Source organism: Pelodiscus sinensis, chromosome 23, assembly GCF_049634645.1.
Source record: "Pelodiscus sinensis isolate JC-2024 chromosome 23, ASM4963464v1, whole genome shotgun sequence".
Classification (NCBI taxonomy): Eukaryota; Metazoa; Chordata; order Testudines; family Trionychidae; genus Pelodiscus; species Pelodiscus sinensis.
Window position 1 is genome coordinate 17,434,964 of NC_134733.1, and position 26,306 is coordinate 17,461,269.

A 26,306-nucleotide genomic window follows, 5' to 3' on the forward strand; every position below is an offset into this window, starting at 1 on the left:
TTTGCTCCACACTGCCAGGACCAAAGCCTTCCCTGCACCTTTCCCATGTGTGTCTTGGGCTTCTCTACTGTGTACGGAGACTCCGGTTGCCTTGCTGTCAGCTCTGCCCTAGCTTCCTTGCCCCTTAATTTCCAATAGCTATGAAAATAAAAATAGCTAATTGAGTATTAAAAATAAAATATTCAATTTTGAAATTAGGAAAAAAGGGCATTCTGCCAGCCCTGTCCATAGTCTAGTCATTTTTGCATTTGGGTAAGTTTTTTGCTTACATTGATTCTTTGCTTTCACTCCATTATTCCTAGTTGCACACCCTGGGCGTGTGCACCCTTCCCTTTGTGCAACGGATGCCCCCCTCAGGCATCCAAACTCCACCAGTCTAAGTAGAGTTTTCTTATTGTTCTCTGATGCCACGTTCGCCCTCGTTATTTTCGTTGCTCTGCTCTCCACAAAGGAGTTTAGTGTGTTCTCTTGGTAGCATGTTCCCTGAATGGAATGATGATTCTTAGTACAGTCCCGCCTAAATATTACAGAGATGACCATCTCCTTGTTCAAAAGAGGGAGGATTCTTAGGCTTGGCTTTCAAGCCGTTATATTGATTTGCTTCCTCTTGTGGAGGCCAGTCACCACTGAAACCTAGCGTCAGGTCGCACCCATCTGACGTGCAGCAAAGCCGATATTTATCCCTTTCCCCAAAGCTGGGTTTTGGGATAATGCCTAGAGTAATTTCTGACCCTCTTGTTTCTTCTAAAGCCACTGTGGAGCGGGAGATGGAGCTGCGGCATAAGAATGAGATGCTGCGTATCGAAGCGGAAGTCCGCGCCCGCGCAAAGGCTGAGCGTGAGAATGCCGACCTCATTCGGGAGCAGATCCGCCTGAAAGCTGCTGAGCATCGCCAGACAGTGTTAGATTCCCTCAAGTACGTGCAAACCAGCTGCGGGGAGTTGGTCAGCTTGCTGCTGCCTCCAACTACCCACCTCAAACGGGGTTTATAGAAATCTTTGGTGCCTTTCCACAAGCTTAAAGGAAACGAGAGTTATTGCTGGCATTCCCTCATTCCCCACCCAGAATGGTGTATTAAAAATAGCTATTGCTCTTTCTCTGTGTGCTTGGGATTGATAGTGTAGTGGAAAGGGGAACTATTCTCTAGTGATTAGAGCCATGTATTGGGTCCCAGGAAGCTTGCATTCTAGTCTGAGTCTCGGAGGGTATGTCTACACTACAAAGTTAATTCGAACTAACGGACGTTAGTTCGAATTAACTTTGATAGGCGCTACACTAGCGCTCAGCTAGTTCGAACTTAATTCGAACTAGCGGAGCGCTTAGTTCGAACTAGGTAAACCTCATTCTACGAGGACTAAGCCTAGTTCGAGCTTACTAGTTTGAATTAAGGGGTGTGTAGCCCCTTAATTCGAACTAGTGGGAGGCTAGCCCTCCCCAGCTTTCCCTGGTGGCCACTCTGGCCAACACCAGGGAAACTCTACTGCCCACCTCCCGGCCCCAGACCCCTTAAAGGGGCACGGGCAGGCTAGGGTGCCCATGCCAGGTGCAAGCCTGCCAGCACCCAGCTAGCAGACCCTGCACCTAGCACGGCTCGAGCCAGCCACCCGATGCCCCCCAGCCCTCCCCCTCTTCCCGGGACCAGGCTGGCAGCTCCCGGGAGCTTGCCCGGGACCGCAAGAGGCGGGCACCCGCCTGGTCTAGTGCGGACATCATGGACCTCGTCCACGACCTCCGCACTAGGCACAGGAAAGGAGCTGTCTAGGGCAGGAGAGCTGCCAGCCTGGCCACCCAGGAGCAGGTGTGCATGAAAATCAAGGTGGTCCACTGAGACCCCCGACCCTGAGCCCTGAGCTTACAATGGCTGTACTGGGTCAGACCAAAGGTCCGTCTAGCCCAGTAGCCTGTCTGCCGACAGCGGCCAACCCTAGGGACCCTGGAGGGGATGGACCGAAGACAGTGACAAAGCCATTTGTCTCGTGCCATCCCTCTCCAGCCTTCCACAAACTTTGGGCAGGGACACCACTCCTACCCCCTGGCTAATACCACTCCATGGACCCAACCTCCATGACTTGATCTCACTTCTCTTTAAACTCTGTTCTAGTTCTAACCTTCACAGCCTCCTGCAGCAAGGAGTTCCACAGGTTGACTCTTTGCTTTGTGAAGAACAACTTTCTGTTACTAGTTTGAAGCCTGCTACCCATTCCTTTCCTTTGGTGTCCTCTAGTCGTCCTATTATGGGAACTAATGAAGAACTTTTCTTGATGCACCCTCTCCACCCCACTCATGCTTTTATAGACCTCTATCCTATCCCCCCTCAGTCGCCTCTTTTCTAAACTGAAAAGTCCCAGTCTCTTTAGCCTTTCTTCATATGGGACCTCTTCCAAACCTCTGATCATTGTAGTTGCCCTCCCCACTCCCACCTTCTCTCTTCCCCTCTCCCACCTCCTTTTCCCAGTCTCCCCGAGTTTTGTTCAATGAAGAGAGATTCTATTTTTGACCACATGTTTTCTTTATTTTGTACATCAGGAATGGGGGCTAGGGAAGGGTAAGTGGAAGGAGGTGAGGGAGGAATGGGGTACGCGCCCCCGATGGGGAGGACTGGGCTGGCTCTGCGGGCTTCTGGGGGTGGAAGCTCTCCTGCAGCCCCCCAATTGCCCCCTCTCCCCAGATGGCAGCCTGCGGCAAGTGCAGCCGGTCTGATGGCCGAGTGCTGTGATGTGCCCAATGTGGGCACTCCAAGCCAGGACTGCTTTGCAAGCGGGACACCCCTGAGAACTGTCTGTCCGGGGTGGGGGTCGGGTCCCTTTAAGCTCAGCCCTCGGCTAGCCTGAGGCAGCAGCTCCACGCTCTAAGTCCTCATCTGATGCCCTGCCGGCACTGCTTCCGGCCATTCTTAACCCTGGTTCAGGGTCCACTCTGTGTGGACATGCTAGTTCGAATTAGCAAAATGCTAATTCGAACTAGTTTTTTAGTCTGGATCCGTTAGTTAATTTGAACTAAGCTATTCGAACTAAGTTAGTTCGAATTAGCGCTGTAGTGTAGACATACCCTAACAGACTGCATGACTAACCTGGTCATTTTGGGGTGAAATCCTGGCTCTGTGGAAATCTTTGGCAATGCTCTTTGGCTCTACTGAAAAGAGGTTTCACCCTAATTTCTGAGGCTGTTTTCCCCAACTACAAAACAAAAGTAAAATTTACTTCTCATGAGGGTGTTGGTTTTGATTTTTATAAAGTCCGTTGAGATTCTTGGCTGGATGGTGTCTAGAATGGCAAATATCAGAGGGGTGTTAGTCTGTGTCTGCAAAACGGACAAGGAGTCCTGTGCATCTAAAGAAGTAGGTTTTTGCCCACGAAAGCTTATGCCCAAATAAATGTTAGTCTGTAAGGTGCCACTGGACTCCTCGTGGTGTGTTGTTTTTTTTTTTTTAAAGAATGGCAAAGTAACTATGAAATTTTATTACCATTCAACTCTAATGAAATGAGTGAAAAATAAACATATTAGCTTTGGTCTGGAAACTCTTCTGGATTTAATCCTAGATACACCAGGCAATCTGCTCCATATTTGTTTGTATGTCTACATGTTTGTTTGTTCAAGAACTCCTCCTAAACGTTAAGAACTAGGACCACCAAATTAGATACGCAGCCTCCTTTTATCATAACTGAAAGCAAAGGTAGGGTTTGGTTGTGCAAGGAAAATGGGATGTGCCTGAAATAGGATTGCTTCTCATAAAACCCTACAGAAAAGAGACAGAATCACCAGACAAGTGAAAGGGGGGCTGGCGGGGGGTGCCCTCCCCATCTGGGACTTCACCAGCCCCAAGCCTTCCACCCACCAGGCACCCTTTGGCATAGGGCCTTAAGCTCCCCTTACCTCCACACGATTCGTATGGGAACACTGCCAGGTAAATCTTCTAGTTGTTATACATATACTTGCCCTGCATGTTTGGATTCCTGAATGAACTCTTTTAGTTTTGAATAGTTCTGAAGAAAGTAATCAGGGAAACTGGAGTAATCTTGTAAAATGCTTGTAATTCTGTCCTTAAAACTTAAAATCCTTCCCTCTTTCCTGCCATATACCCTAATGTCTCAGCTTACATTGCTGCTTTCTTTCTGCAGGACAGCAGGTACATTGTTTGGAGAAGGATTTCGTGCCTTTGTAACAGACTGGGATAAAGTTACAGCCACGGTAAGCAGTGGACATAACTTCTAGAAGATAAACAGTTATTTTCAAACCTGAATTTGTGTGTTTTCACCTTTTCTATGGTAATGTTAAAAAAAAGAGTTGACTTTCCAAGATACTTTGATGGTGTCTGTAACACCATGTTTCTGTCTGCCAGTCTGCCTCCTGATTACCTGCATCCTGCTTCAAGACCTTTTAACACCAGACCACGAGCTTTGGCCCACAAAAGCTCATCACCTAATAAACCATCTTGTTAGTCTTTAAAGTGCTACAGAGTCCTGTATTTTGTTTCAGCTACCCCAGACTAACACGGCTCCATTTCTATCACTATCCTCTGAACTATCATTCAAGCTTTAATTTGACACTTTACACCTAGGTCTTAACAAGGACCCTAATTATCTTACCCATTACAAAAATAGCTTCCCCAATTATCACCTCTAATATCATTAATTCACAGACATTTACCTCCCCCCTCATCACCCTTCTGTTCTGAAATTTGATTTGTCCTTTTCATATTTGTTCATTTTTTTGATTGTATCCTTTGGTATATATGGTCGTACCAATTTTCTTCCACTATTTTGATCTGAGGAAGTGGGTCTGGCCCACGAAAGCTCATCACCTAAAAAAACATCTTGTTAGTCTTTAAAGTGCTACATAGTCCTGTTTTTTTTTTTTTTTTGTTCCAGTTAACACGTAAGGTTTCAATTATTACAAGAGGAGACAAATGGCAACTTTTCCTATTTACTTTCTGCATGTGTCCAGGCTGTTCCCCACTCTGGCACTTTAAGTGCAGAAGTTGGAGGCCCACAAGAGACTTAAAAAAAAAAAAAAAAAAAAACCCAAACACTTTGCCTCTAAAGGTTTCTGCTTAAATTTCCCCTTGGTCACAGACTCCCTGACCTTGGATGGTACGCTGCTCCCACCCAATGCAAAAACCCCGTGAGAGCTCAGGAAGATGCACTTGGAAATGTCTTCCTGTGGGGTAATCCCACGCTCTTTAACCTTTGCTCAGTAGAGAGCTTGAAAACAAACGTGTTGATTTTAAGAATTCCAGCCTGTTCTCCCTTTTCCGTTCTCATGTTTAGGAAACGGAAGAGTCTGTTTTGGTGTCTTGTCGGTGGCACTGCAATAACGTTGGAAGTGACTCTTTGAGGGTGTGAAGGAAAGATGCATTTGTGTACCTGCAAAAGGGGGAACAAGTTGAGCTTTATACCCTCTTTACTCTACTCTGGACAAAGATCCAAAAGGGGGTTTCGGAGTGAAGGGAGTTTCTACTTGTGGCGTGGTGGGTGGGTGGTGGTGGGTTTTTTGTTTTGTTTTTAAAAACGGTCCAAAGATAGGATGGATCTAGCTTGAAAAACTAAAATGACAAAGGAAAGAAAATGCTGCCCTTTCTGGTTGTCAGTGATTTGACAGCTTTAGGACGCATCTCCTCTTTCAACTAGTTCTGTATTCAAAACCATTGATATAGCCTAAATATATTGTCCTTCATTTTCTTCCCCTTAATTGAGGTTCATACAGCACTTTGGAAGGGTAATCAGCATATGTATGCCAAGTATTGATCACTAGAGGTGCAGTGGGTCTTGTCTTATTGAGCTGAGGGTGACAGTCATATGCAGCTTTTTGGGTGAATAAGCTGTTTATTAGGGAGGGTTTCTTGTGCATTGTACAGTACAAATATGAATTATGCAGGTAAATACCTGCTAACAGTTAATCTTTGTGTCTTCTCTTTCTTAGCTCCATTATTTTTGCTACCAATCTCCTCGTGAAAAAATACATACTGATTTTTTTGCACTGACCTGTAAGTTTTTCATGTCTGCACCTCTGTCTGTTGGTTTTATAAAATCTGATGCAGTGTGATACTGAATCATGGCTTAATCCAAAAACCTGTGTCTTTGGGTCAGGACCCACAGACCCCATAGGGTACATGTCTAACCCTCGCTGGAGAATAACATAGGAAGCTTCAGCTTTTAGAATTGATTTTTTTGGCTTTTCCATGACAATTTGTATTTGGTTCTATAAAACAAACTCTTCTATTAAACCAAGCTGTATATCCAGCAAGACTCAAGTGAAGTATCATGTAGTGCATGCACAAATTCTGCTGCCTTAGATGCTAGCAAGACTTGGGCTTCTTCCATCTGTCTGAATTCTTGCACCTTATGTGTGCACTTGGTATCTAGCAAACTAGCCTCTTAGCAAGAACTTGAAGATGGAACGTAGACAGTGAAGTGTGCAGCCAGGTTTTGGTGGATTTAGATAATGGGCATTCGTTCCTACAGTAACTTGATTGGATCCGGCTGTGCTGCTGTCAGCTGCAATAGTTTGCTGGGGCAGATGAAAGTTCTGATGTCAGGCTGCAAGCCCCTGCTTTGATTTGCAAAAGGAGAATCAGAAAAACTTAATTTAGAGGAAGGAAAATTGAACAAAAGAGACATTTGAATTTTTATTTTTCCAGCCTCGTCTGCTTACAGCATAGTGGCTATCGCACATCACTTCAGTCCCTACAATACACAGGCCTAGTTCTATATTGTAACACTAGATGGCATAACTGGCAATGGTAAAGAACCACCTAAATGCAGTAATGTTTACCCAGAGGTAGCTTTATGACAGCGGTACTGGTAGCAGAACAATACTAAATTGTCACAGCTTCCATTATAGCGCAGTTCAATTGCAGTGGTTTTATTACTTGATTGTTGGGAGGAGAAAAACACTAGGTTTTAAATTGGCAATAAACTTTTAGCCAGGGGGCAAACATTTTAATTTTAAATCCCAGGGCAAAGATTTAAAAATTCAGGTGTTTGTTCTTTTAACTCAGATGATTCTTTAATTTTAAAAATAAAAGAAGCACTTGATTCTTTTGTTGATCTAGCTGTAAGAGTCGAGCTGAAAACATAAGGATGTGCGTCATGCTCCGGTGAGCAGTAGATTTCTGTCTTCTGATATATTTCCGTCTAATCCCACATGGCACTGCAGACCCTTTTGGTAGATCCTGGGCTGAAAATCTGCTGAGACACGTTTTAAGAAACTGCATGTTTCTGCACAGGGATTTTATGAAGCAGATTGGGTTCATTTCTAACCTCTTGTATGTCACACATTGCTACTGATTATCTTGGAAAATCATCTACAGGTCACACAATGACTGGACTTACAAGATCAGTGTTGATGTATGCAGTGCACCAAAAGGCAGGATTGAGCCTTTGGTGTTGCATCCTTGAAATCTGCATTTGCAGCTTATTGTGTAAGAAATCTGCGGATTTAATTTCCCAAGGACACCTAGGCTATATCCTGAGTGTATCTGCTCAAATGACTGACTAGGTGGCGCCATTTTCCTATGAATATTGCCCTTATGTCTGCCATGCAAAGGTAGTTTGCATAGAAAAGAAATCCTAAGTTAATGTTCCCCAATTTTTCTGGTGTGCCTAGATATTACAGCATGCTTGATGCTATGTAATAACTTCACTAAATGAGCTTGCAGTTTCAAGAAAAAACTGCTAGGAACTGGGGTTAGGTCCGTGGTGTTCAACCAGTTCTGAAGCCAGTAAGTAGTGAACTAGCCACACTCGGACCAAATAGCCACATGTGGCTAGTGGCTAACATGTTGGACACTACAGGGTTAGGGTTTGGATTAGTGCTTAATTACTTAGTTCCTTTTCCAAGTTTGTTGGCACTAGCATTTAAATGACCCTTTCAGACTAGCAATCTTGTTAGGTGTGTCTTGCTATGGTGACAATTACTCTTTGCATTTCATTGCCTATCTGGTCTCGTGCACTGTACCCAACCCCTTTACCTTAGAATTTTGTCTCAAATTTATCCAAACATTGCTTTAAACCTGGTTTGTGTGCTTCAATACATTATGAACTTTGTGAAAAGCTCACATTGGACAGCTTCAGCTTTTGCCAACATCTTTTCTAATGCATATTGCTTTGTATGAGCTAAGATCTGGAAGATACCAGCATTTAGTAGCTGGACCTCAGAAACCATTTTTGAGGTCCTGTTAGATTTGGCTGAAAACTTGCCTTTATGTGTTTATCTACCTGTGGGTTTTTTCCCCATTTTCATTGTAGGTTTTCAAAATGTGATACTTATTTATGAGAGAGAGAGATTTATAAATTATGCTGGTGTTATGCTTTAGCCACAGGGACAGTTTTATATTCATTCACCAGTTATATAGGACTGCTGTCCATCCAAAAACTCATCCGTACCTTGCCCGTAGGCCTCAACTCTCTTCTACTTTATCCCTCTATTTCATACAGTCCTCAGAGCGTGTGGACAAACAAAGGTCATGTCGATGCTGCAAGTGAGTGTAATCAAGGTGTGAATAGGTGTTCCCAGGCTAGCTTCCATCTGTTTAACACAGGTAACAATAGCATTGTGGCTGGGGGACAGATCTGGGCAAGCAACGTACAAGTCAGCCAGGAGCCTGGGTACATACGTGGCTTGCTGGCCTGTGTTAATGCCTATGCTGCCACATCTACACTACTGTTAGCAGTGCAAGCTAGATGAAGATGGGTCTGGGTGTGCCTGCCCATGCTATGAGCCTTCACTTCCAGTGTAGACAAACCCTTTTTTATTTGATGCGTGTGGAACAGTGATGGCAATTGTGACGAACTAGGGATGGAATTTGCTTTGTTCGCTTGGCATGTTGCATCTGATTTCTACTGTCCGGGTGTGTGCCTCATTTTCCTTGGGCATCACACCAATAGCTAAATGGTGATGGGAATTTCAGAGTGGCAGCCTCCTGCGCGTGCACGATGGCTGATGCTTTCTGTAACCTGTGCCTGAGAGAGGGTGCAATCAAGTGACACCTTGTGCCCATGAAGCTGGACAATGGCTGGAGACAGGGCTGGGGTGGACTACTGGGAGGTGTGAATGAGTCTTAGCTGGCTTGGGATACAGGGAGGGGCCCAAGATGGATTCTACTCACTGCTTCTGGTTCCTGTGCCAACAAGCCTGTTCTACAGCATATCTCTGTGGACTAATAGCCAACAGGTAGAACGGAAAGTCTAAGTCACATTTGGCTGCGGATGGGGGGTGTGCAGGGCCCTGTGACTCCCCCCACCTCGGTGACAACATTGGTGTGACAACCATTGCATCTTAAGCTCTCTTACCCAGTCTGAAACAGAAGGGGTAGTCGTGTGAATGACTGCGACCCCTCTAGGTTGAGCACTGTTGCATGATGCTCGCCCGACAGTTAGCACCACCCCACGGTCACAGTTTGATCATTTTCTGACTTTCCATCGATGGAGCGAGTGTGTGCATCTTCCACAACAGGTGTGGCTGTATTTTGGAGCTGCCATTAAATGCCACGTGGAGGAAAAGCCCGGCACTTGCGCATTTGGATTGTCAGTTAAAGTTTTGTTTGGTATAGGGATGTTAAATATAACTAGTCGATGGATTTTTCCACTGATTAGTCAATGAGTGGAGGAGCTGCAGGGGGTTTAGCTCCCAACCCAGATAGCTAAACCTGCTACGTCTCTGCTTTTTAAATGTATTAAGAGCATGCAGAGTCTGGGACTGGGCATGAGCTGGGAATCAAAGCTGATTCCTGGCTTGCACTTGGTTCCCTGCTACTCCCCTGCCCCCCCGCAGAGATGGTGCTGGGGGGAACCGGCTTTTAAGCTGGCTTCCCATCACTGGCTCCTGTTCTCCCCCCCTTGCTGCCTCTGATAGAAGCAGCAAGGGTGGGGGTGATTAGTCGACTATCAGATAAGCTTTTGATTAGCCGCTTACATCCCTAGTTTGGTACGTCAGCAGCTGCCCGGGTTTCAGACCATCTTCTGCAGCTGTTCTCATCATCTGCATGAAAGCTGTGGCATGGGATCAGAGGGGTGGTTTGATTTTGGTTGGTGATGAGGGGAAGAGCGGTAGTGGGATATTTGCCATGCTCTCTCTAACGGGCAGACCTACCCTAATGATCATTGAGCTCTGCCTCTGTACGCTGAGTTCCAGACTCAAAGGCTCTTCTTTCTTTCTTTCTCCCTCCTTCCTCCAAAGTGCAAATCTGTTGGGTTAGTCAGTTCTCCAAGTACCTCGTGAGTGAGTTGAGTCACTGACCTAGTTCCATAACAAACTGAGAAGACATCAGTCATGCACTTTGCTGCCTAGCTCATCACTAGCTCAGGAGCACCAAGGCTGCTTGCTGAAGATGCTGCCTCCCTTCCAGTTTCTTTTTGGGAACCTCCTACGGGGAGACTCGGCATCTTTGGGAATAATAGGAGATACAGCACAAAAGCTGGTTTCAATTTGCTATTTTAAGCTACAGGTTTTTAAGGCCGCTGCAAGACATTCTTCATTCTCCCTCACTCTGACGTCCAGCTTGCCTTACACGACTTACTCCTCCTCCTTGCTATCAAGATCTTGCCTGTCTGCCATGCTTCTTTCAGCTGAAGAGGACTGGAGGGGGCTGTCATCAGTGCCACAGTTAAACTGTCCAGTGAGGTAGCTGTAGAGGACCCCACGAGGCCTGGAAGCGAGTCATGGCTTTCACCATGTCGGAAGATAGTCTCGACAGTGAGCTTCCCGGTGTACTGATGTCGCAATCTTTCTGCTGCCTAAGTAAATGCAACGGCAAGGCTAGGTCAGGAAGGCCCTGCTTTTTGTCCTGTATGGCTACGCTGAAGGATGCACAACCATTTGACTTTCTCCCCAGAAAGTAGCAGCATAGGATGTCCCCATTGAGTGGGGGAGCCAACAGGCCCTGCACCCCCATCCGCAGTCAGATGTGGCTCTCAGCCTGCAGGTAGAACAGAAGGTTTATTAGTTCACAAAGATACAGCATAGAACAGACTTGTTAGCACTAGAACCAGAAAGTCAGTACAAGTCATCTTGGGGAGAGGGGGTTCAGAGCCAAGGGCCCTGCCTTCCCATCTCTGCTCCCCCAGCCAGCCAGATCCACTCCCCTGCCTAGTAGCCCATCTCCACCTGCAGGCAGCTCCACCTCCAGCTCCGACCTTTGTCCAGCTTCCTGGGCAGAAGGAGTCACCTGGTCACACACCCCTCTGAGCCTCAGGTTGCAGAAAGCCTTGCCATTGCATCCGTGCTGGGGCTGGGGCAGCCTCTCTCATTGGGAATTTCTATCCCTTTCTATGTATTAGTACAGTGCCCAGGGAAACTGAGGCACATATACATGGTTACCACAGGACAGTAGAACTCATATGCAGCATCATGAAGTGAACTCATTGAATCCAATCCTCACTCCATCACATTGTATACATGTGCTGAACAGTTTTAGCACAAAACCATGGAGGTGGAGGGTGGGGTGATACTTATGGGGCACTTTTCATGTGGGAACTGGTGGGGGGAGTCTGGAAGGACTCAAGTCCCTGGGCTCTTCTGTTCAGAGGGCCCCCCTGTGTATGCTAAGGATTTTGCTCATGCTAAAGTTGACCTTGAAACAAAATTAGTGGAGTCACCTGTGGCAGACATTCCTACTTAATTTATCACCTCTTGAATGAAGCTTTACAAAAACTTCTTGAGTCCATATTTTCCTTTCCCTCCCAGAGCAGCAAGCCTGACATGTGCTTGAAGTCCCAGTTCATTTGCTGAAATAAATTGTGGCTCAAAGCTTCACAGTGTCAGTCACGCAGCATGAATGCAGGCCAGCCTGTTTGTGTTGCTGGAAGTTTTCCTCTTAGAATCTTACCAACTCAGCAACACCTCCCGATTTCGTAGTTTTTTGAGGAGATATTTTTAGAAGCCCAGCTTGTTAAAATGGATACCTTGCTTGAAAGCCATTTCCACCGTCTGCTCCACCCTCCAGTTTTACACACTGAGGCTCCTATGTGGGCTGGTAAAAAGAGCATATTGTGCAGCCTTTGCAGTGACAGCAAGACATGCTTTGAGTGAATCCTTTTGTAAAATGTGGGCCGCACGGGAGACCTCGGGAGCCGCCAGATCATTTTGAAACTTGCTGTCTGGTGCTTTTAGCTCCACAAATTCCTGATCCAGAGATCTCTGCTTTATTGCAGCCTTTGTGCAAGATAACATGCTCTTTTGTTGTGAACTTGGAGTTTTAAGCTAAACTTTTTATTCCCTCCCAAGCTCTCACCTGGATTTTCTGCCATGTGAAAATCTTTGGTGGCAAGATTTGGGGAGTCAGTCTAATTGTTTCTTTTAACCCAGCCTATTTTCTGTCTCAGGGTTTCCCATAACTTAGCCCTGTGTTCTGAGGCCTACTGGTCACCTCCCCCTCCTTATGTGTAATCCCAATAGTTCTACTCGATTGATGCAGGGTATTTTCAGAGTGATCATTTTCCCTGCAGGTTCAAAAGAGCAAGATTTGTTTTGGGGTTGTCACTTACTCGGGCCTTTGTGAAGCTTTGGATACCATGGGGATGAATATCAGAGGGGTAGCCGTGCTAGTCTGTCTCTACATCAGACAGCGTGGGTCTCTACCCATGAAAGCTGATCCCCAATCACTCTGTTAGTCTTTAAGGTGCCACAGGACTCCTTGTTTTTTTCATGGCTTTTCCATAACCTGCAAGTGTATATTAGTAAAATGCAAGTCTAATAGCTCTCTGGCAGATCCTTTTTTAATTTTTGCAGCCTAGAATAGTGGCTTGACCCAGTTCTTAATTGCCATGTATCAAAGCAGAAGGTCTTTGCCTGAGAGAGCATGTTATGGGCTGGATATTGATTGTGGGTAGTCTCTTTACAGAGGGGCTGCTGGAAAAGGGAAGGGATTTTTTTTGTCTTCCCTTGTGGATTCCTTCCAACATATCTGTAAATTGAGATGAATTGAATGCTGAGGCCTTCCTGCTATTTTATGAATCTGAGGTTATTTTGAGCCCTCCAGGCCTGTTACTGCACACTTAGAGTGACTAAAATTAAATGATGTTCATATTCTATTTGCCCTTGAGCCCTTGGTTTGACCTTGTCATTCACTTTGAGAGAAATACTCAGTTTGCTGGCTCTAAAAGCAATTGCTGCATCCTGCTCTTTGCCCCCTCTAACTGGAGCTGCTTTGGTTTGAATCGCCAGCATCGGGCTGTAAATTAAACATTAAGCTAATGACTCTGTAAACTAGGGATGTAAAATCCCATTTAATTGGCTAACCAGTTAACCGATTAAAGGGAGGTGAGTAGCGAGGGGGGGGGGGGGGTTGGAGTAGCTTCCTTCTCCTCCCCCTCCCCGCCCGCAGGCAGAGCGCCCAGGCTCACCATGGATAGGGGCTGCTCCAGCTGTCCAGGACACCCTATAGGCAGGAGCTGCTCTGATGTCCTGATGGGAGCAGCCCCTGCCAGTGTGGTGCCCAGGCCCACCACAGACAGACTGCTCCAGCAGCCCCTGTCTGTGGTGAGCCCTATAAGGCTGGAACAGTCCCCTTCCTGCAGCAGGTGGGAAGCTGCTCCAGCCCCCACTGGTTAACCATAACTGGTAAGCCTCACCCATTAAGCATGAGGGTTAACCTTTAAACCTTCACATCCTTTCTGTAAAACTGTGCTGCTAGGTTCTGGGGCACAGAGTTCAAGTCTTTCTGGAGTGTTGCAGAACTGGCCTCTTCCCCAAAAATCTTTCTTTGCAAACTTTTAAGAACATCAGAATGGCTGTCCTGGGTCAGATCACCTTGCCTAGCACCCAGTCTTCCAATAGTGGCCAGTGCCAGATGGTTCAGAGCATCGGTTCCCAAACTGGGGGGCTGAGTATCTTCTGGTCTTGGTGACTTGTTACTCTTCATTTTATCCCAAATACTCCTCTAATGCCTTGGTCTGGAACAGTTCCTCAGATTTGTCACCTAAAGAGAATGAAACAGGTGCAGGAATCTCCCTCACATCCACTGCAGTGAAAAATGAATTCTTTGCATCCGTCAGGTTTTCTGCAGCAGCCTTGTTTTCATTAACTGACTGCTTCTTCAGCAACCCCACTCCTTGTTTGGCAGGTTTTCTGCTTCTGATATAACTTTTAAAACATTTGCTGTTAGTTTGTGTGCCTTTACATTAAAGTCAGCTGTTCTTAAAGTATGTAATGTAGTGGTGATTAATTTGCCTGCATAATACCTTCTATCCCCAAGTACTTCACAGATTATATGCATAGGCAGGTGACAACCCCTAGTTAAATATATTACTAGGGAAGGGAATTGTCACCAGGAACAAACCTCAGCCTTTACAAAAAATCTCATGGAGCCATTACTGTCTCTCCATGTATGAGCATGCTTTCTCCCTCTTCCTCTTCTCAATGGCACTAACTTTACTACCTCAGCCGGATGAAGAGCAGCCAGCCCTCTGGAGAGATGAGCCTTCAAAGTCTCTCTTAACTAGGAGTGCACTGTAGTAGTTTAGAAAGAAAAAGGCAGATCCAACGTGTAGCGCCACATTGTTGCCTAGTGCATAGATCAGGAAACTCTTGAGACCTAGTTTCTATTTCTGCCACTGAGTCCATGTTAATGTCTGTGGTTGGGTGTTGAGAGATGTTTGGCTCTGTGTGTAGGTTCCCTCTGTGTGTCACCCCAGCACAGCGCAGACAGCTGGCACGGCAGGCCTTGTGTGAACTGCCCAATGACCACAAGTTTCGTTAAGGGGCAGAGGCATCCGGCCAGGTTTATTGTTGACAAAGCACGGTACTAGTATCCCGCAGACTGTGCTGGACCACTAACATATGTATGCCCAAAACAATGGACCAGTGGGACTTTCCATTCCTTTCTAGGCTAGGCAGAGAGATACCTTTATACCCGGATACAAACAAGTTAGTACTGCCCTCTGACATAGTTACAGCCCCTTGACGTGGCTAGTTATCACTGATCACATTGGTCATTTTGGTTCAATCAAAATTCACCTCTATTACATCATCCTGACTGTCTCAGTGTGCTCCTCTTATACTTGGGGGAATGTTTGCACTGTCCTTGAGGTCAGGATGTGCTTGTATTATTTGATATTGGGATGTGTTTGCGTGAGTGCTCTGAGATGAGCACTTAGGAGTGTGTATTCTGCAATTTGAGCCCTGTTCCTCCCAGAGTCTGAGCAGCTCCTGCCTCATTCCAGGCCTCTTAATACAAGGGGTTATAATTCAGGTGCTCTTCCGACTACAACGTCTGTTTCCATTAAATAGGGACAGTATCTATCTGTGCAGAGGTCTTTGAGGTCTGACGGGGATAGGAGTGCTAAAACACATAATCTGGTTCAGAATTCTTAATTAAAGTTTAACTCTTAAATTGGCAGCCTTTAGATGCCTTGGAGTGATCCCTTTTCAAGGCTCAGCATTGGCGGCCCAAAGGGTACGTCTAGACTACATGCCTCTGGCGACAGAGGCATGTAGATTAGGCTACCCGGCATAGGAAAATGAAGCGGCGATTTAAATAATCGCTGCTTCATTAAATTTAAATGGCTGTTGCGTTGAGCCGATCAGCTGTTTGTCGTCTCAGCGCAGTAGTCTGGACGCTCTGCGGTCGACATCAAAGGCATTTGTCAACCTCCCAGGTATGCCTCCTGGGATGAGGTTTACCTGGGAGGTTGACAAATTCCTTAGATGTCGACTGCAAAGTGTCCAGACTACCACGCTGAGCCGACAAACAGCTGATCGGCTCAGCGTGGCAGCCATTTAAATTTAAATGAAGCGGCGATTATTTAAATTGCCGCTTCATTTTCCTATGCCGGGTAGCCTAATCTACATGCCTCCGTCGCCAGAGGCATGTAGTCTAGATGTACCCAAAGTGTATAAGGTGGTAGGATTTCCAGATGTTGTAATGAACAGGGAATATGATTTTCAGTGGGCAAGATCTTCCCCACGATCTTGTCTTGGCAGATGGAGTTTGGGGGCAGAGCAAGTGTTGGGTCTTACGTGACAAGGGAATGTGCCAAACAGCGTGGCCCTAATCGAGAGTTTTGGAAGTCAAGCACTCTCCCCCTTGCTCCTGGAGATGTAGTGCCCATTCACATTGAAGACTTGTTTGAAGTCCTGCTGTTCTAATCCTTCCCACTTTGAAGCATTAGTCTTAGCAAATTCCCAGAATGCCTTTCGTGTTGTCAGAAAGGCAGCTTGCCTTACTCTGTCTGACAGGCAGCTAATGCAAAGAAGCTGCCAGCAGGGTTGCTTAGTTTAGTACAAGTTTACTGCAGGGTTGTTGAATTGGACACCAGCTGTAACCAGAGGGGAAGTTTCAGGTCTTTCTGCTCAACTTATTGATGGGGATATTCTGTGCCCAATGCTTTCTGAGAACTGTAGTTTTTAACATTGGGAAGATAATTTCAAAGGTTGGTACAGTGTTAAAGCTAGTTTTGGGTGGCTGTTTTCTTGCTGCTGTGCTTGATCTCGCTCTGTTCATCCCCCACCTGCAGCCAGGTGTAGTCACTGCCAGTCCCTGTTAGCAGCTGGAGGCTGAGCCGTTACTGCCATCCTATCAGCTATCTGCTCATCTTCTGTTCATTATTCCTTTTTAAAATGCAGCTCACACCCCACCTCTGCGGGACCCCAGGCTGATGGTTGCAATTCCCAGGGCCACCTTTACCGTTAGCCCTACCTACTCATGCCTGGCTGTAACATGTCCATGCTCGGGTACTGTGCGCTCTGAAATGGTTGTCTCCATATGCATTATGATGATGCATTCTCTAATTCCATGCACTGCTTCAGCTGATCATATTTGCCTGTTTCATGTTCTTTTCAGGGAAGGTGGGAGGGGATTTATTTGAACTATTATCAGGCAATAAATCTCCCTCCTATTTCCATGCCTGCTTTGATCAAGCCTGTTCTTTTTAATTGGCTGCTTAAATTAAATATGGGAATAGCCCGCAGAAGGAGAATTTTAACTTTTCTCCACATTCATGACCAAGGACAGTTATTCCCCCTACCACTGCCGCCTGCTGTAAATGCCGTAATGGCCCCATTCTAGTAAGGGTCTGTGGAGGTCGAATGTAGAGCTACATTCTGTTCAGTCTCAGCTTCACCTCAGCCTTTTTATTTCAGCCAAACTACCACTGAAGTCAGCGAGGTGAATGTCCCAGCAACAACAGGCAGCTAACTCGAATTGGTCTCAGTGCAAACTGGGCTGGTCAGGCTGAAATGAATCTGATGCTTAGAATGCCAGTGAAAATTTCAATTTCAGCTATTGTAGGGCTGTTAGTGGGGACTTGCGGATGAACCACCACTGTGAACTGTCTTCCACTGGCATTTTAGCAGAATCCAATGAATTGAGCTGCAGGGCCCCTGAGTTTTCAGTGTTGAGAGCACACCCGATATTTACAGACAGTTCCTCAGAGGAGCAGTGTTAGTTGTGGGCATGTCTCTCCTGTCTAGAATGAGGGGAGATGTTCTTTGATCTAGACTGACACTTGCAGAGGGAATGAGTGCAGCCCTTGGATGCTGGTGAAACAGAGCTCAGAGGCACTGTACCGCAGCCTGAACCAGAGTTTCTCTGGGTGTAATGCTTCTGCTGGAACACACTCAGGGCTTGTCTTCACCACTGGGCCAGCGATCCATCCAGCAGCAGTCGATTTATGGAGTCTAATATAGACATAAAAAATAGACCATCAATCACTCTCCCATCGAGTCTGGTACACCACCTCAGAGACGTGCAAGGGGAGTCAATGTGAGACTGTCTCCTGTTGGTACATGGGTCTAAATGCATTAACTTCAGCTATGCTATTCACCTAGCTGCAGTTGCGTAACTTGGTGTAGACCTTCCCTCAGACTAGCCATTCCCATGTCCCTGTACTTCTGAAAAGTGTCCTGGTGAGACTGTAATGGGCAGGTGCCCTTGGGTCATGAGAGGTAGTGCTGCTGTGAATCACCCTAGCAGGTCTCTCACATTCATTTTGGATGCATTTTCACAGAAATCCTCGATACCAAAGATAAATGGAGTGTAGCCAAGCTCCATTTATTATTCATTTTACAGTCTTTGATATGAAAAAGTGAATAGGCACTTAGTCAGCTAGGAATAATATTCAGAGCTTCCTGTCCTTTTCACTAAGAGCAGCATTGGAGTCCTAGGTGAACAACCCTGTAATACCAAGAGTTCCCAATGCCTGTTAATCACAGTAGAAACTGTCACGATTCTCTAAAGCCACACAGGCAATTCGGTCCCTCCTCCCCCACACACTGTTGGATAACCACGGTGATACTGTATTGGTTTTCAGCCCTCTTCATGTATATATTACCCCTTCCAAGAAATGTTACAGTATTCTGTTTGAATAGTGAGATGCTAATACTGCTTCCTAGTGCATGGTATTACAGTACTGTGTGTGTGACGGAGTATGTTTATAAGGGTTCATTAGACTGAACTGTGCTGGTGGCAAGTGTATTCGCAGCTCACGGATGTGCAGTACTACATATTGATGTGGATGTAGTTCCATGCTACTGAACAGTAGATGAGTGTGCCTTGCACTTTATATTGGGAGCTCTGCTATGTTGATTGTGATAGGACTAGAGTGCAAATCTAAAGGGCTGTCAGTGAATGAATCCATGTAGTCAGGTAGCCACAGAGCTTATGTTTTGGGCCTAAAAAGTTCTCTGATCATTGGGCCAACAGAAGAACAACAGTGCAAAATGAGGTTCCTCCAAGCCCCTCCTCCCTCTTTATCTACTTCAGTAGCCTCTGAGCAAAATCTTGTGGTTCTCTCCAAAGGGATGCCGCGCACAACACACCTGTCCATGTCAGGACATAATTTTTACCATCTCCCTGATGAACTCTGTGTCTCTGTTTTTATAACCCTCTTTATTGGCCAGTCTGCTCAGATGCCCTTAATAATCTGATTCGATACCAGAAGGGCTCTGAGACACCATTGATTGTAAATCCTCAAAGTTATTTACTTGTGGCATTTATGGGCCAGTTAGTGTAAAAGTTGTAGCAAGAGCCTTTTTTTCTGAACTGGTGGTATCTCCTGCCATAGTTTATTGCTATCTCTGCCCTTGTTTTGACAGGTGGTGAATTTCTTGTGTATTTTCATCTGCCCTTAGCCCTCACTAGCAAGCAGAATTCAGACATTTGTCTGAGCATCTTTGTCCCAACAAGGACTGTCTTTGGGGCAGGGGAACCACCCATAGAGCACAAGGTTAAATGCTTGTACAGAAGAGGCTTAAAAATAACTCACCCCAATGGTATAATAATGTTTCCATAATCTAGAGGGCTCTGAGCCAAAGTTTGCCCTAGGGGAAATGCTCCGTTTGATATGGGTTGGTTTGAAAAGGTTCAGCCCTGAAATTATTGGCGGGCAGAAGGATTATTAGTCTTGTGGTTATTTCATGGCAGCTATTTCTGCCTTCCTGAAATTCCCATGCAGTTTTGGTTGGATACGTTGTTCACCTCCTACACTCTTGTTTCATGTTACCGTACACTGATGTATACCTGCCAGGCTCCACCTCGAGGTAGCTGCATATCAGTGGTGGGCAAAGTGATTTGAAAATCTTGACCCACAGACACACAAGCGGCTTTATTTTGGGTGCCTGACTTGCGTCATTTTAAAGGGGCCAGATTTTCAGACTGCCCATGGCTCAGCATTTCCTGAAAGTCAGGCCTTTTTCAAGAGACTCATACAAAAGCTTAGAACCGTAGTTTGTTAAAACAGCGCAGGATTCTGCTGGCTAGAAGATCATTGTTCCCTTGTGCATGAATGCTCTGGGCACACTCTGGGGTTGTGACACTCTTCCCCAGATTGTTCCATAAGTGAATAATTTAAGGACACTTTAAAAACTAAAAATAGGATTCGCTTTCTGCCACACAGCCCCCAACCTCCTGCCTCTCCCTATATTGGCTCCTGTGGTGTTTGGAATGTGGTGTTTGTTCCTGTTCAAAGCATTCTGCTGCACTGTGACTAGTGGGGGGTTTCTCTGCGCTCAATCCATGTGGCAGTTAATGGTTTGAGGAGTTCAGCTGGACACGGAAAAGGCTGTTGCAGGAAGCTTATTTACAGGCTGCTTATCAAAGCAAGTGCGGATGGTGTTTAAATGGCCTATGGATAGCTCACCTTACTGAGTGCAGATTTCTTTCTGGCAGCATTTCTGGTGGGGGCAGTTTAATCCAAATGAAACCTAGTTTCATTTAGAGCAAATAAAGCTCACTTTGGTTGGAAGAGGAACTGGTTGACAGGTGGGGAGGGTGAAGCAGGCACTACATCTCCATCCTGTTGGGCCCCCTCATGCCTCCCTGTACTGCTGCCAACAGGGATTGGGATTAAAGGTAAAATGCAGAGCCTCCTGCGCTCTCACTATCACAGTAGTTTGCTGGTCGTTACAAAGATGGGGGTTAAAAATGTGCACAGCAAACTCTAGCAGCTTGATTGCTAAAGCAGAGTACCTCTGCATCTAAGTATAAGGAGATTTCCCCCGCCTCACCCTTGAAAGGAAGGGAGTGGAAGGAGGGGAAGGGAAGGATATTTTGGTGACCATCCCAAAATCATTTAGTAGGGGGTCACAAAGGAGAGGAGCACAAGCTAAGCCTGCAACCATAGCCAGGACTTGGTTCAGCATAGGGATGTAAGCGGCTAGTCCCTCGACTAATCGCTCCCCCTCTTGTTGCCTCTATCAGAGGCAGAGGGGGAGGAGCAGGAGCCCGTGCTGGAGAGAGCCAGATTAAAAGCCCGTTCTTTCCAGCACCCTCTCTGTGGGAGGCAGAGGGATAGGGGGGACCAGATGTGAGCTGGGAATCAGCTGATTCCCAGGTTGCACCCAATCCCAGGATGCTGCCTCTCTGCTTTTTAAATGTATTAAGAGCTTGCTGACTCTCAATACATTTAAAAGGCAGAGCCACAGTGGGGTTAGCTCCTGGGGGCTGGGAGCTAACCCTGCTGTGGCTGCCCCGCTTATCGACTAGTTGATGAAACTAAATTTAACATCCCTAGTTCAGCATGCAATGATTTAGAATTGTGGCGAAGTGACAGTAAATTTGGCAGTTTCATGCTTACCTCCTGGTGGTGTGATTTCAAGCTGTATCTGCTTCCTTCCCTGACAGGTTTTCTCTTGGCAGCCACTCTTGGTAATCCTGTTCACATGAGGGACCAGCATGGTGCTTGATGGCCCAGGTGTGGCTGGGGGTTGCTAAGCAGCAGAGAAGATTGGGGGGCACTTAGCCTTTTCCCCTGTGTTTCCTTAAATGGGACTTTTCTGAACTAGAAAATCGGTGGCTTTAGTTCTAATGTGCTTTTGGAAAACTCAGTCTGAGCTTCCGGGAACTGTCCTCTTCGCCCATAGAGCTCTGCAGTTGCCAGCAAAGCAGTGCCAGTCAGACCAACAGCAGAGAGTGGTGTGCTGATGTGACCTGGCCTCCTTCGGATTCTTTGGAGTGTGTATCCAGTGGCATTTTAGCTAAAGTGATGAAATATTAAAGCACCTTAATAACACAAATCGAGGCTTTTTAGGAACATAAGAATAGCCACACTGGGTCAGACCAAAGGTCCATCTAGCCCAGTCTCCTGTCTTCTGACAGTGGCCAATGCCAGGTGCCCAGTGGGAATGAACAGAACAAGGAATCCTCAAATAATCCATCTCCTGTCGCCTATTCCCAGCTTCTGACAAACAGGCTAATAGCCATTGATGGACCTACTTTACATGAATTTATCTAGGGTTTTTTTGAGTCCTGTTATAGTCCTGGCCTTCAAAACATCCTCTGGCAAGGAGTCCCACAGGCTGGCTGTGCGTTGTGGTGTTTTCCAGCTGACCAAGGTGCCCTCACGCCACTAGCACATATTCTCTTCTCTTTAACCATGTTTTGTTTCTTTTAACCAAACTTTCTACTGTAGGTCCCTTTTCCTGAGAAGCCCTCTGCGAAAGAGCAGAGCTTTGCACCTGGCCTTGACTGCTCCTTTGGCCTGGAAAGTTACTGCCAGCTTGAGTCTCCCATCGTTCTCGAATTTACTCTGAATTTCACAGCTACGCTTAGAGTTGCTTGTATATGGAAATCCTTCTAAATATTTAAAGGAACATGCTCAGATTTTTTTTAAATACTCATGCATTGCAAGTAACATTCGGAATCATTAAAACTGGGTTCTGTACCATTCTCAGAAGCATGTTAGGTGTTGCATGCAAGAAATGAAGGGCACGTTCACTGGCTTTGGACAATGAAAGAGGACAGGTCTGTTTCTTCTCTCTTGAGTGTTTTTAACACTGCTGCGCTGTCTGCAAACCCTACTGGTGGTCTGAGAACATCACCGCACCCTTTATGGAAACTATTTTGTTTTCTCTTTTGGGTGCTTGTTTTTCAGTTAAAACTACATGACAAGATTTGACATAGTTTGGTAACTGGCGATCTTCTGATGGTGGAGGATGCTTTGTCCATTAACTGAAAGGAGGGAACAGTAAAAGTACATTTCCACTGAAAAGTCCCTTCTTTATATTGGTAGTTATTAGAGTCACACGTTACTTGCTGTACACTAGCATGTAAATATAAATCAAATCACCCCGGTACCATTCAGAGAATATACAAAGATAAACAGATTTAGCAATTAATGCAGCTTGAAAATACATTTGACTGTCAGTTTCGTTGTTCAAAAATGTAATTAACCAAGTAGGAAATAAAATAAATTTAGTCTCTTCCTCCATAACACTGTTCAGTTTACAGTGTGAGTTGGACAGATCTGTGCTTTAACACCCTTTGACCAGCATGTAGGTAGACAAGGCCTCCTAAAGCCTCGACTATGACCTGCCAATAGGAGATGGCTGCAGACTCCAGATTGTCATTCTTCTAGCATGGTTTGCAAAGGAGATTGATCAGAATCGTCCTCTCTTCTCCAGGTGGCTGGTCTGACCCTGCTAGCAGTGGGGATTTACACTGCCAAGAATGCTACAGGAGTTGCAGGGCGGTATATAGAGGCTCGTCTGGGCAAGCCCTCCCTGGTGAGAGAGACTTCGCGCATTACTGTGCTAGAAGCACTCAAGCATCCCATCACGGTAAATACCATCAAGGTCTGACAGTGTGAGGCTGGTAACCCCACACTCACTGGGAATGCTTATATTTGCATAACTTTTTTATCAGATAAACAGGACAGGGGATGCTGTCTCAGTTGACAGTTTCCAGTCCATTCTCTGGGGAGTGATAAGCATCTGGACTGCTTAGACATACTGACATCTCTCTGCCTATTATTTTTATCATGATCTAAGCTAGCTTGCTTTTGCACTGTGACTGGATTCTTCGGGCAGGTGACTGAATTGGTAACTAATCTCCTCTTTCTCAGGTTGGCAAGCGTCTTACCAGCAAGGCTCAAGATGCCCTTGAAGGAGTGGTTCTCAGTGTGAGTATTGGCTTTTGCTATCTCTGTCTGCACAGAATCTTAAGTGACTTTCTTGGTGTCTAACCATCAAAGGTTCCCTCCTGGCTTTTATTTTAAATTGTTAGAGTTCAGTAGTACAGGAAACATAGCACTCTTGGGGCAACCCAGATGTAAAGAAGCTTCTGTGTTCAGCATGGGCCACATTAAACACCTTGCTAACCTTTGATCCCTCTGTACGGAGCAATTGGAAGTCTTGGGTCAGCACTTCTGTCAATATGATTTTCTCCTTAGTCAACATGTTAATGTGACAGTATATTTGGTCTGAGTTCTACATGTCATAGTAGCCTGGATTCTGAAAGGTTCATGTCCATTATCCATCCAAGAAAGTATCCTTATTAGCTAAAGCTTTGCTTATTGGCTGTGGCTTGAGTTTGAAGTAATTAGAACTTTGAAATATAATAAATCCTAAAGCAGGAAGAGAAACTACTTAAGTCCAAGCCAATAAGCTGCAGGAATTCAGGCTAAAAACTCATCATACCTAAGACTCCAACCCTGGTCTTTGCATACAGCCCAATGGCCATCTGCTTATACCATTATGCGATGTGTACAGTTCTGAGTATCTGATTTCTCAACCTCAACTTTTCTCCTCTTGCAGCCCAAGCTGGAGGAACGTGTGAGAGACATCGCCATAGCAACAAGAAATACAAAAAAGAACAAAAGTTTGTACAGGAATATCCTTATGTACGGCCCCCCAGGTACTGGGAAGACACTCTTTGCGAAGGTAAGACTTTGCCAAGATTCTAACAGCCCAGCTGTTGTAGGATATACCTTAAAAATCCACAGTGTTATAACTATGCCTCTCTGGCCTGCAAGCAACTGCTGTAGTTTTGCCACGCCTTGAGGTGTGTGTGTGTGTATGTATGTGTGTGTGTGTAGTAGGGGACTGGGACACTGAAGGAGGAAGAAGGGACATTCACTTTACAGCACTTGACTTTCTGCTCCGGGTTAGACAGTCCAATGATTTGGATTCTAGAGTTCAGCATAGAGAGAGAAACTGTTCCCTCGGGATTGGCTGATAGCATGAAACAGTCTGTGCGTGCCACTTGGCAGGCATGACTTGTGAAATGCCAATGCCAGCCCTGGTTTCTCATTTCCACCTCTGTTAATCATGTTTGACTCCTCATCGGGGCTTTCCTGTTGCTTATTAACTCATGGGGTTGGGAGCAGGAGGGCTGGATAAGTAGAAATTGTTCTGTCTGCCCTGTCAATGTGTTTCATTTTGTCCGGCGTTTACTCTAATGCACGTAAAAATGGCCATAGTGGGTCAGACCAAAGGTCTATCTAGCCCAGTATCCTGTCTGCCAACAGTGGCCAATGGCAGTGCCCCAGAGGGTATGAACAGAACAGGAAAATCCAGTGATCCATTCTCTGTTTCATTCCCAGGCTCTGACAGATGAGGGACGCCATCCCTGCCCATTCTGGCTAATAGCCATTGATGAACTTATCTTCCATATACCTATCTTATTATCTCATCTAGTGTGGTGGGTGGGGGATTTGGGGTTTGTTTGTTTTTTGCGGGAACCCTGTTATTCTTGACCTTCACACCAAACAGCACCCAGCTATCTCACAGCAGCTCTGATAGGTGGAAAGGCCTCTTTAATTTAGATAATGGATTTTACTTTTGCTCTCAAAGCCCCAGGGAAATCTTTCTCCCAACCCTGATAGTTGTTATTGAATCATAGGGTTGGAAGAGACCTCAGAAGATCATCTAATCCAAACCTCTGCTAAAAGCAGGACCAGTCCCAACTAAGGCATCCCAATCCGGGCTTTGTGAAGCCGGGACTTAAAAACCTCTAGGGATGGAGATTCCACCACCTCGCAAGGTAACCCATCCCAGTGCTTCACCACCCTCACAGTGAAATAGTTTTTCCTAATATGCAACCTAAACCTCCCCCACTGCAACTAAAGACCATTGCTCCTCGTTCTGTCATCTGTCACCACTGAGAACAGCCTCTCTCCATCCTCTTGGAACCCCCCTTCAGATAGTTGAAGGCTGCTATCAAATCTCCCCTCACGCTTCTGCAGTCTAAATAAGCCCAAATCCCTCAGCCTCTCCTCATAAGTCATGTGCTCCAGCATCCTCCTCATTTTGGTCTCCCTGATGCAGGAGGGTTTAGATCCCTTCCAAACTCTTTTTTAAATATTCTAGATCAGGATATTCATATCCATATAAACAGGGCTCGACAATTAATATAATCTACTCTCCCATGGCGAGTAGATTACAAGCCGGCACCGCTGCACAGCGCGGTCTGTGCATGCGCAGTGTACAGAACCTCATGGCAGCTTGGTGAGCCCTGCATATAAACATCCAGTCCTTTCTGAATCCTGCTATGCTCTTGTGCCAGTGAGTTCCACAGGTGCTTCATGCTGTGGAAATGTCATTCCTTTTCAGTTTTTTGTCACCTTTGTGTTTCATTGACTGTTCCTAAATTCTTGCATTTAGAGCATCCAGTCACCAAGCCAGTTGTATGAGTCGGAGACTGAACTAGCATCTTATCTCTTGAGATGAGCTCTCAGGTTTGGAGTTGATACACTGCTAGGGCTTGACTGTCTCCACCATTGCTGAATGGGTGTCTGTAAAAATAAAAGCTTTCGAGTGTTCCTGAGAGAATACATTTCACAAACATTACATTTAGTTGTAGTGAAAGACGACATTATCACAGCAGGAGCCTTCTTTTCCTTAGCCTGTGACACCACCAGATAGTCCATTATGCCTGTTTGGATTGACTGTCACTCGTGATTAACCGTGGTGGGGTTGTGTGGCACTGAATCCACACTTTGCTGCCAGCCAGAATTCCCCAGCACCTGGATCCAAAGACCCTGCGTGCTTAGACTTGTTCTTTTGTCTTTAGGCGGTAGCATTGGGCACATGGGTGCTATAACTAAAATATGGGCGAATAACTGCTGAGCAGTGGAGCTGCAGCATGGGAGTTATAA

At 45.8% G+C, this 26,306-nt stretch overlaps 1 protein-coding gene across 1 annotated transcript in view; it reads left to right on the forward strand.

The window, feature by feature from the left end:
* The window catches only part of LOC102462273 (ATPase family AAA domain containing 3A), a 75,662-nt gene that overhangs the window by 9,934 nt on the left and 39,422 nt on the right, over window positions 1-26,306 (forward strand). The window contains exons 6-10 of the mRNA XM_075906421.1: window positions 751-916; window positions 4,119-4,188; window positions 22,834-22,989; window positions 23,274-23,330; window positions 23,965-24,090. Coding sequence (XP_075762536.1) covers window positions 751-916; window positions 4,119-4,188; window positions 22,834-22,989; window positions 23,274-23,330; window positions 23,965-24,090 — 575 coding nt within the window. The remainder of the gene's footprint in view (window positions 1-750; window positions 917-4,118; window positions 4,189-22,833; window positions 22,990-23,273; window positions 23,331-23,964; window positions 24,091-26,306) is intronic.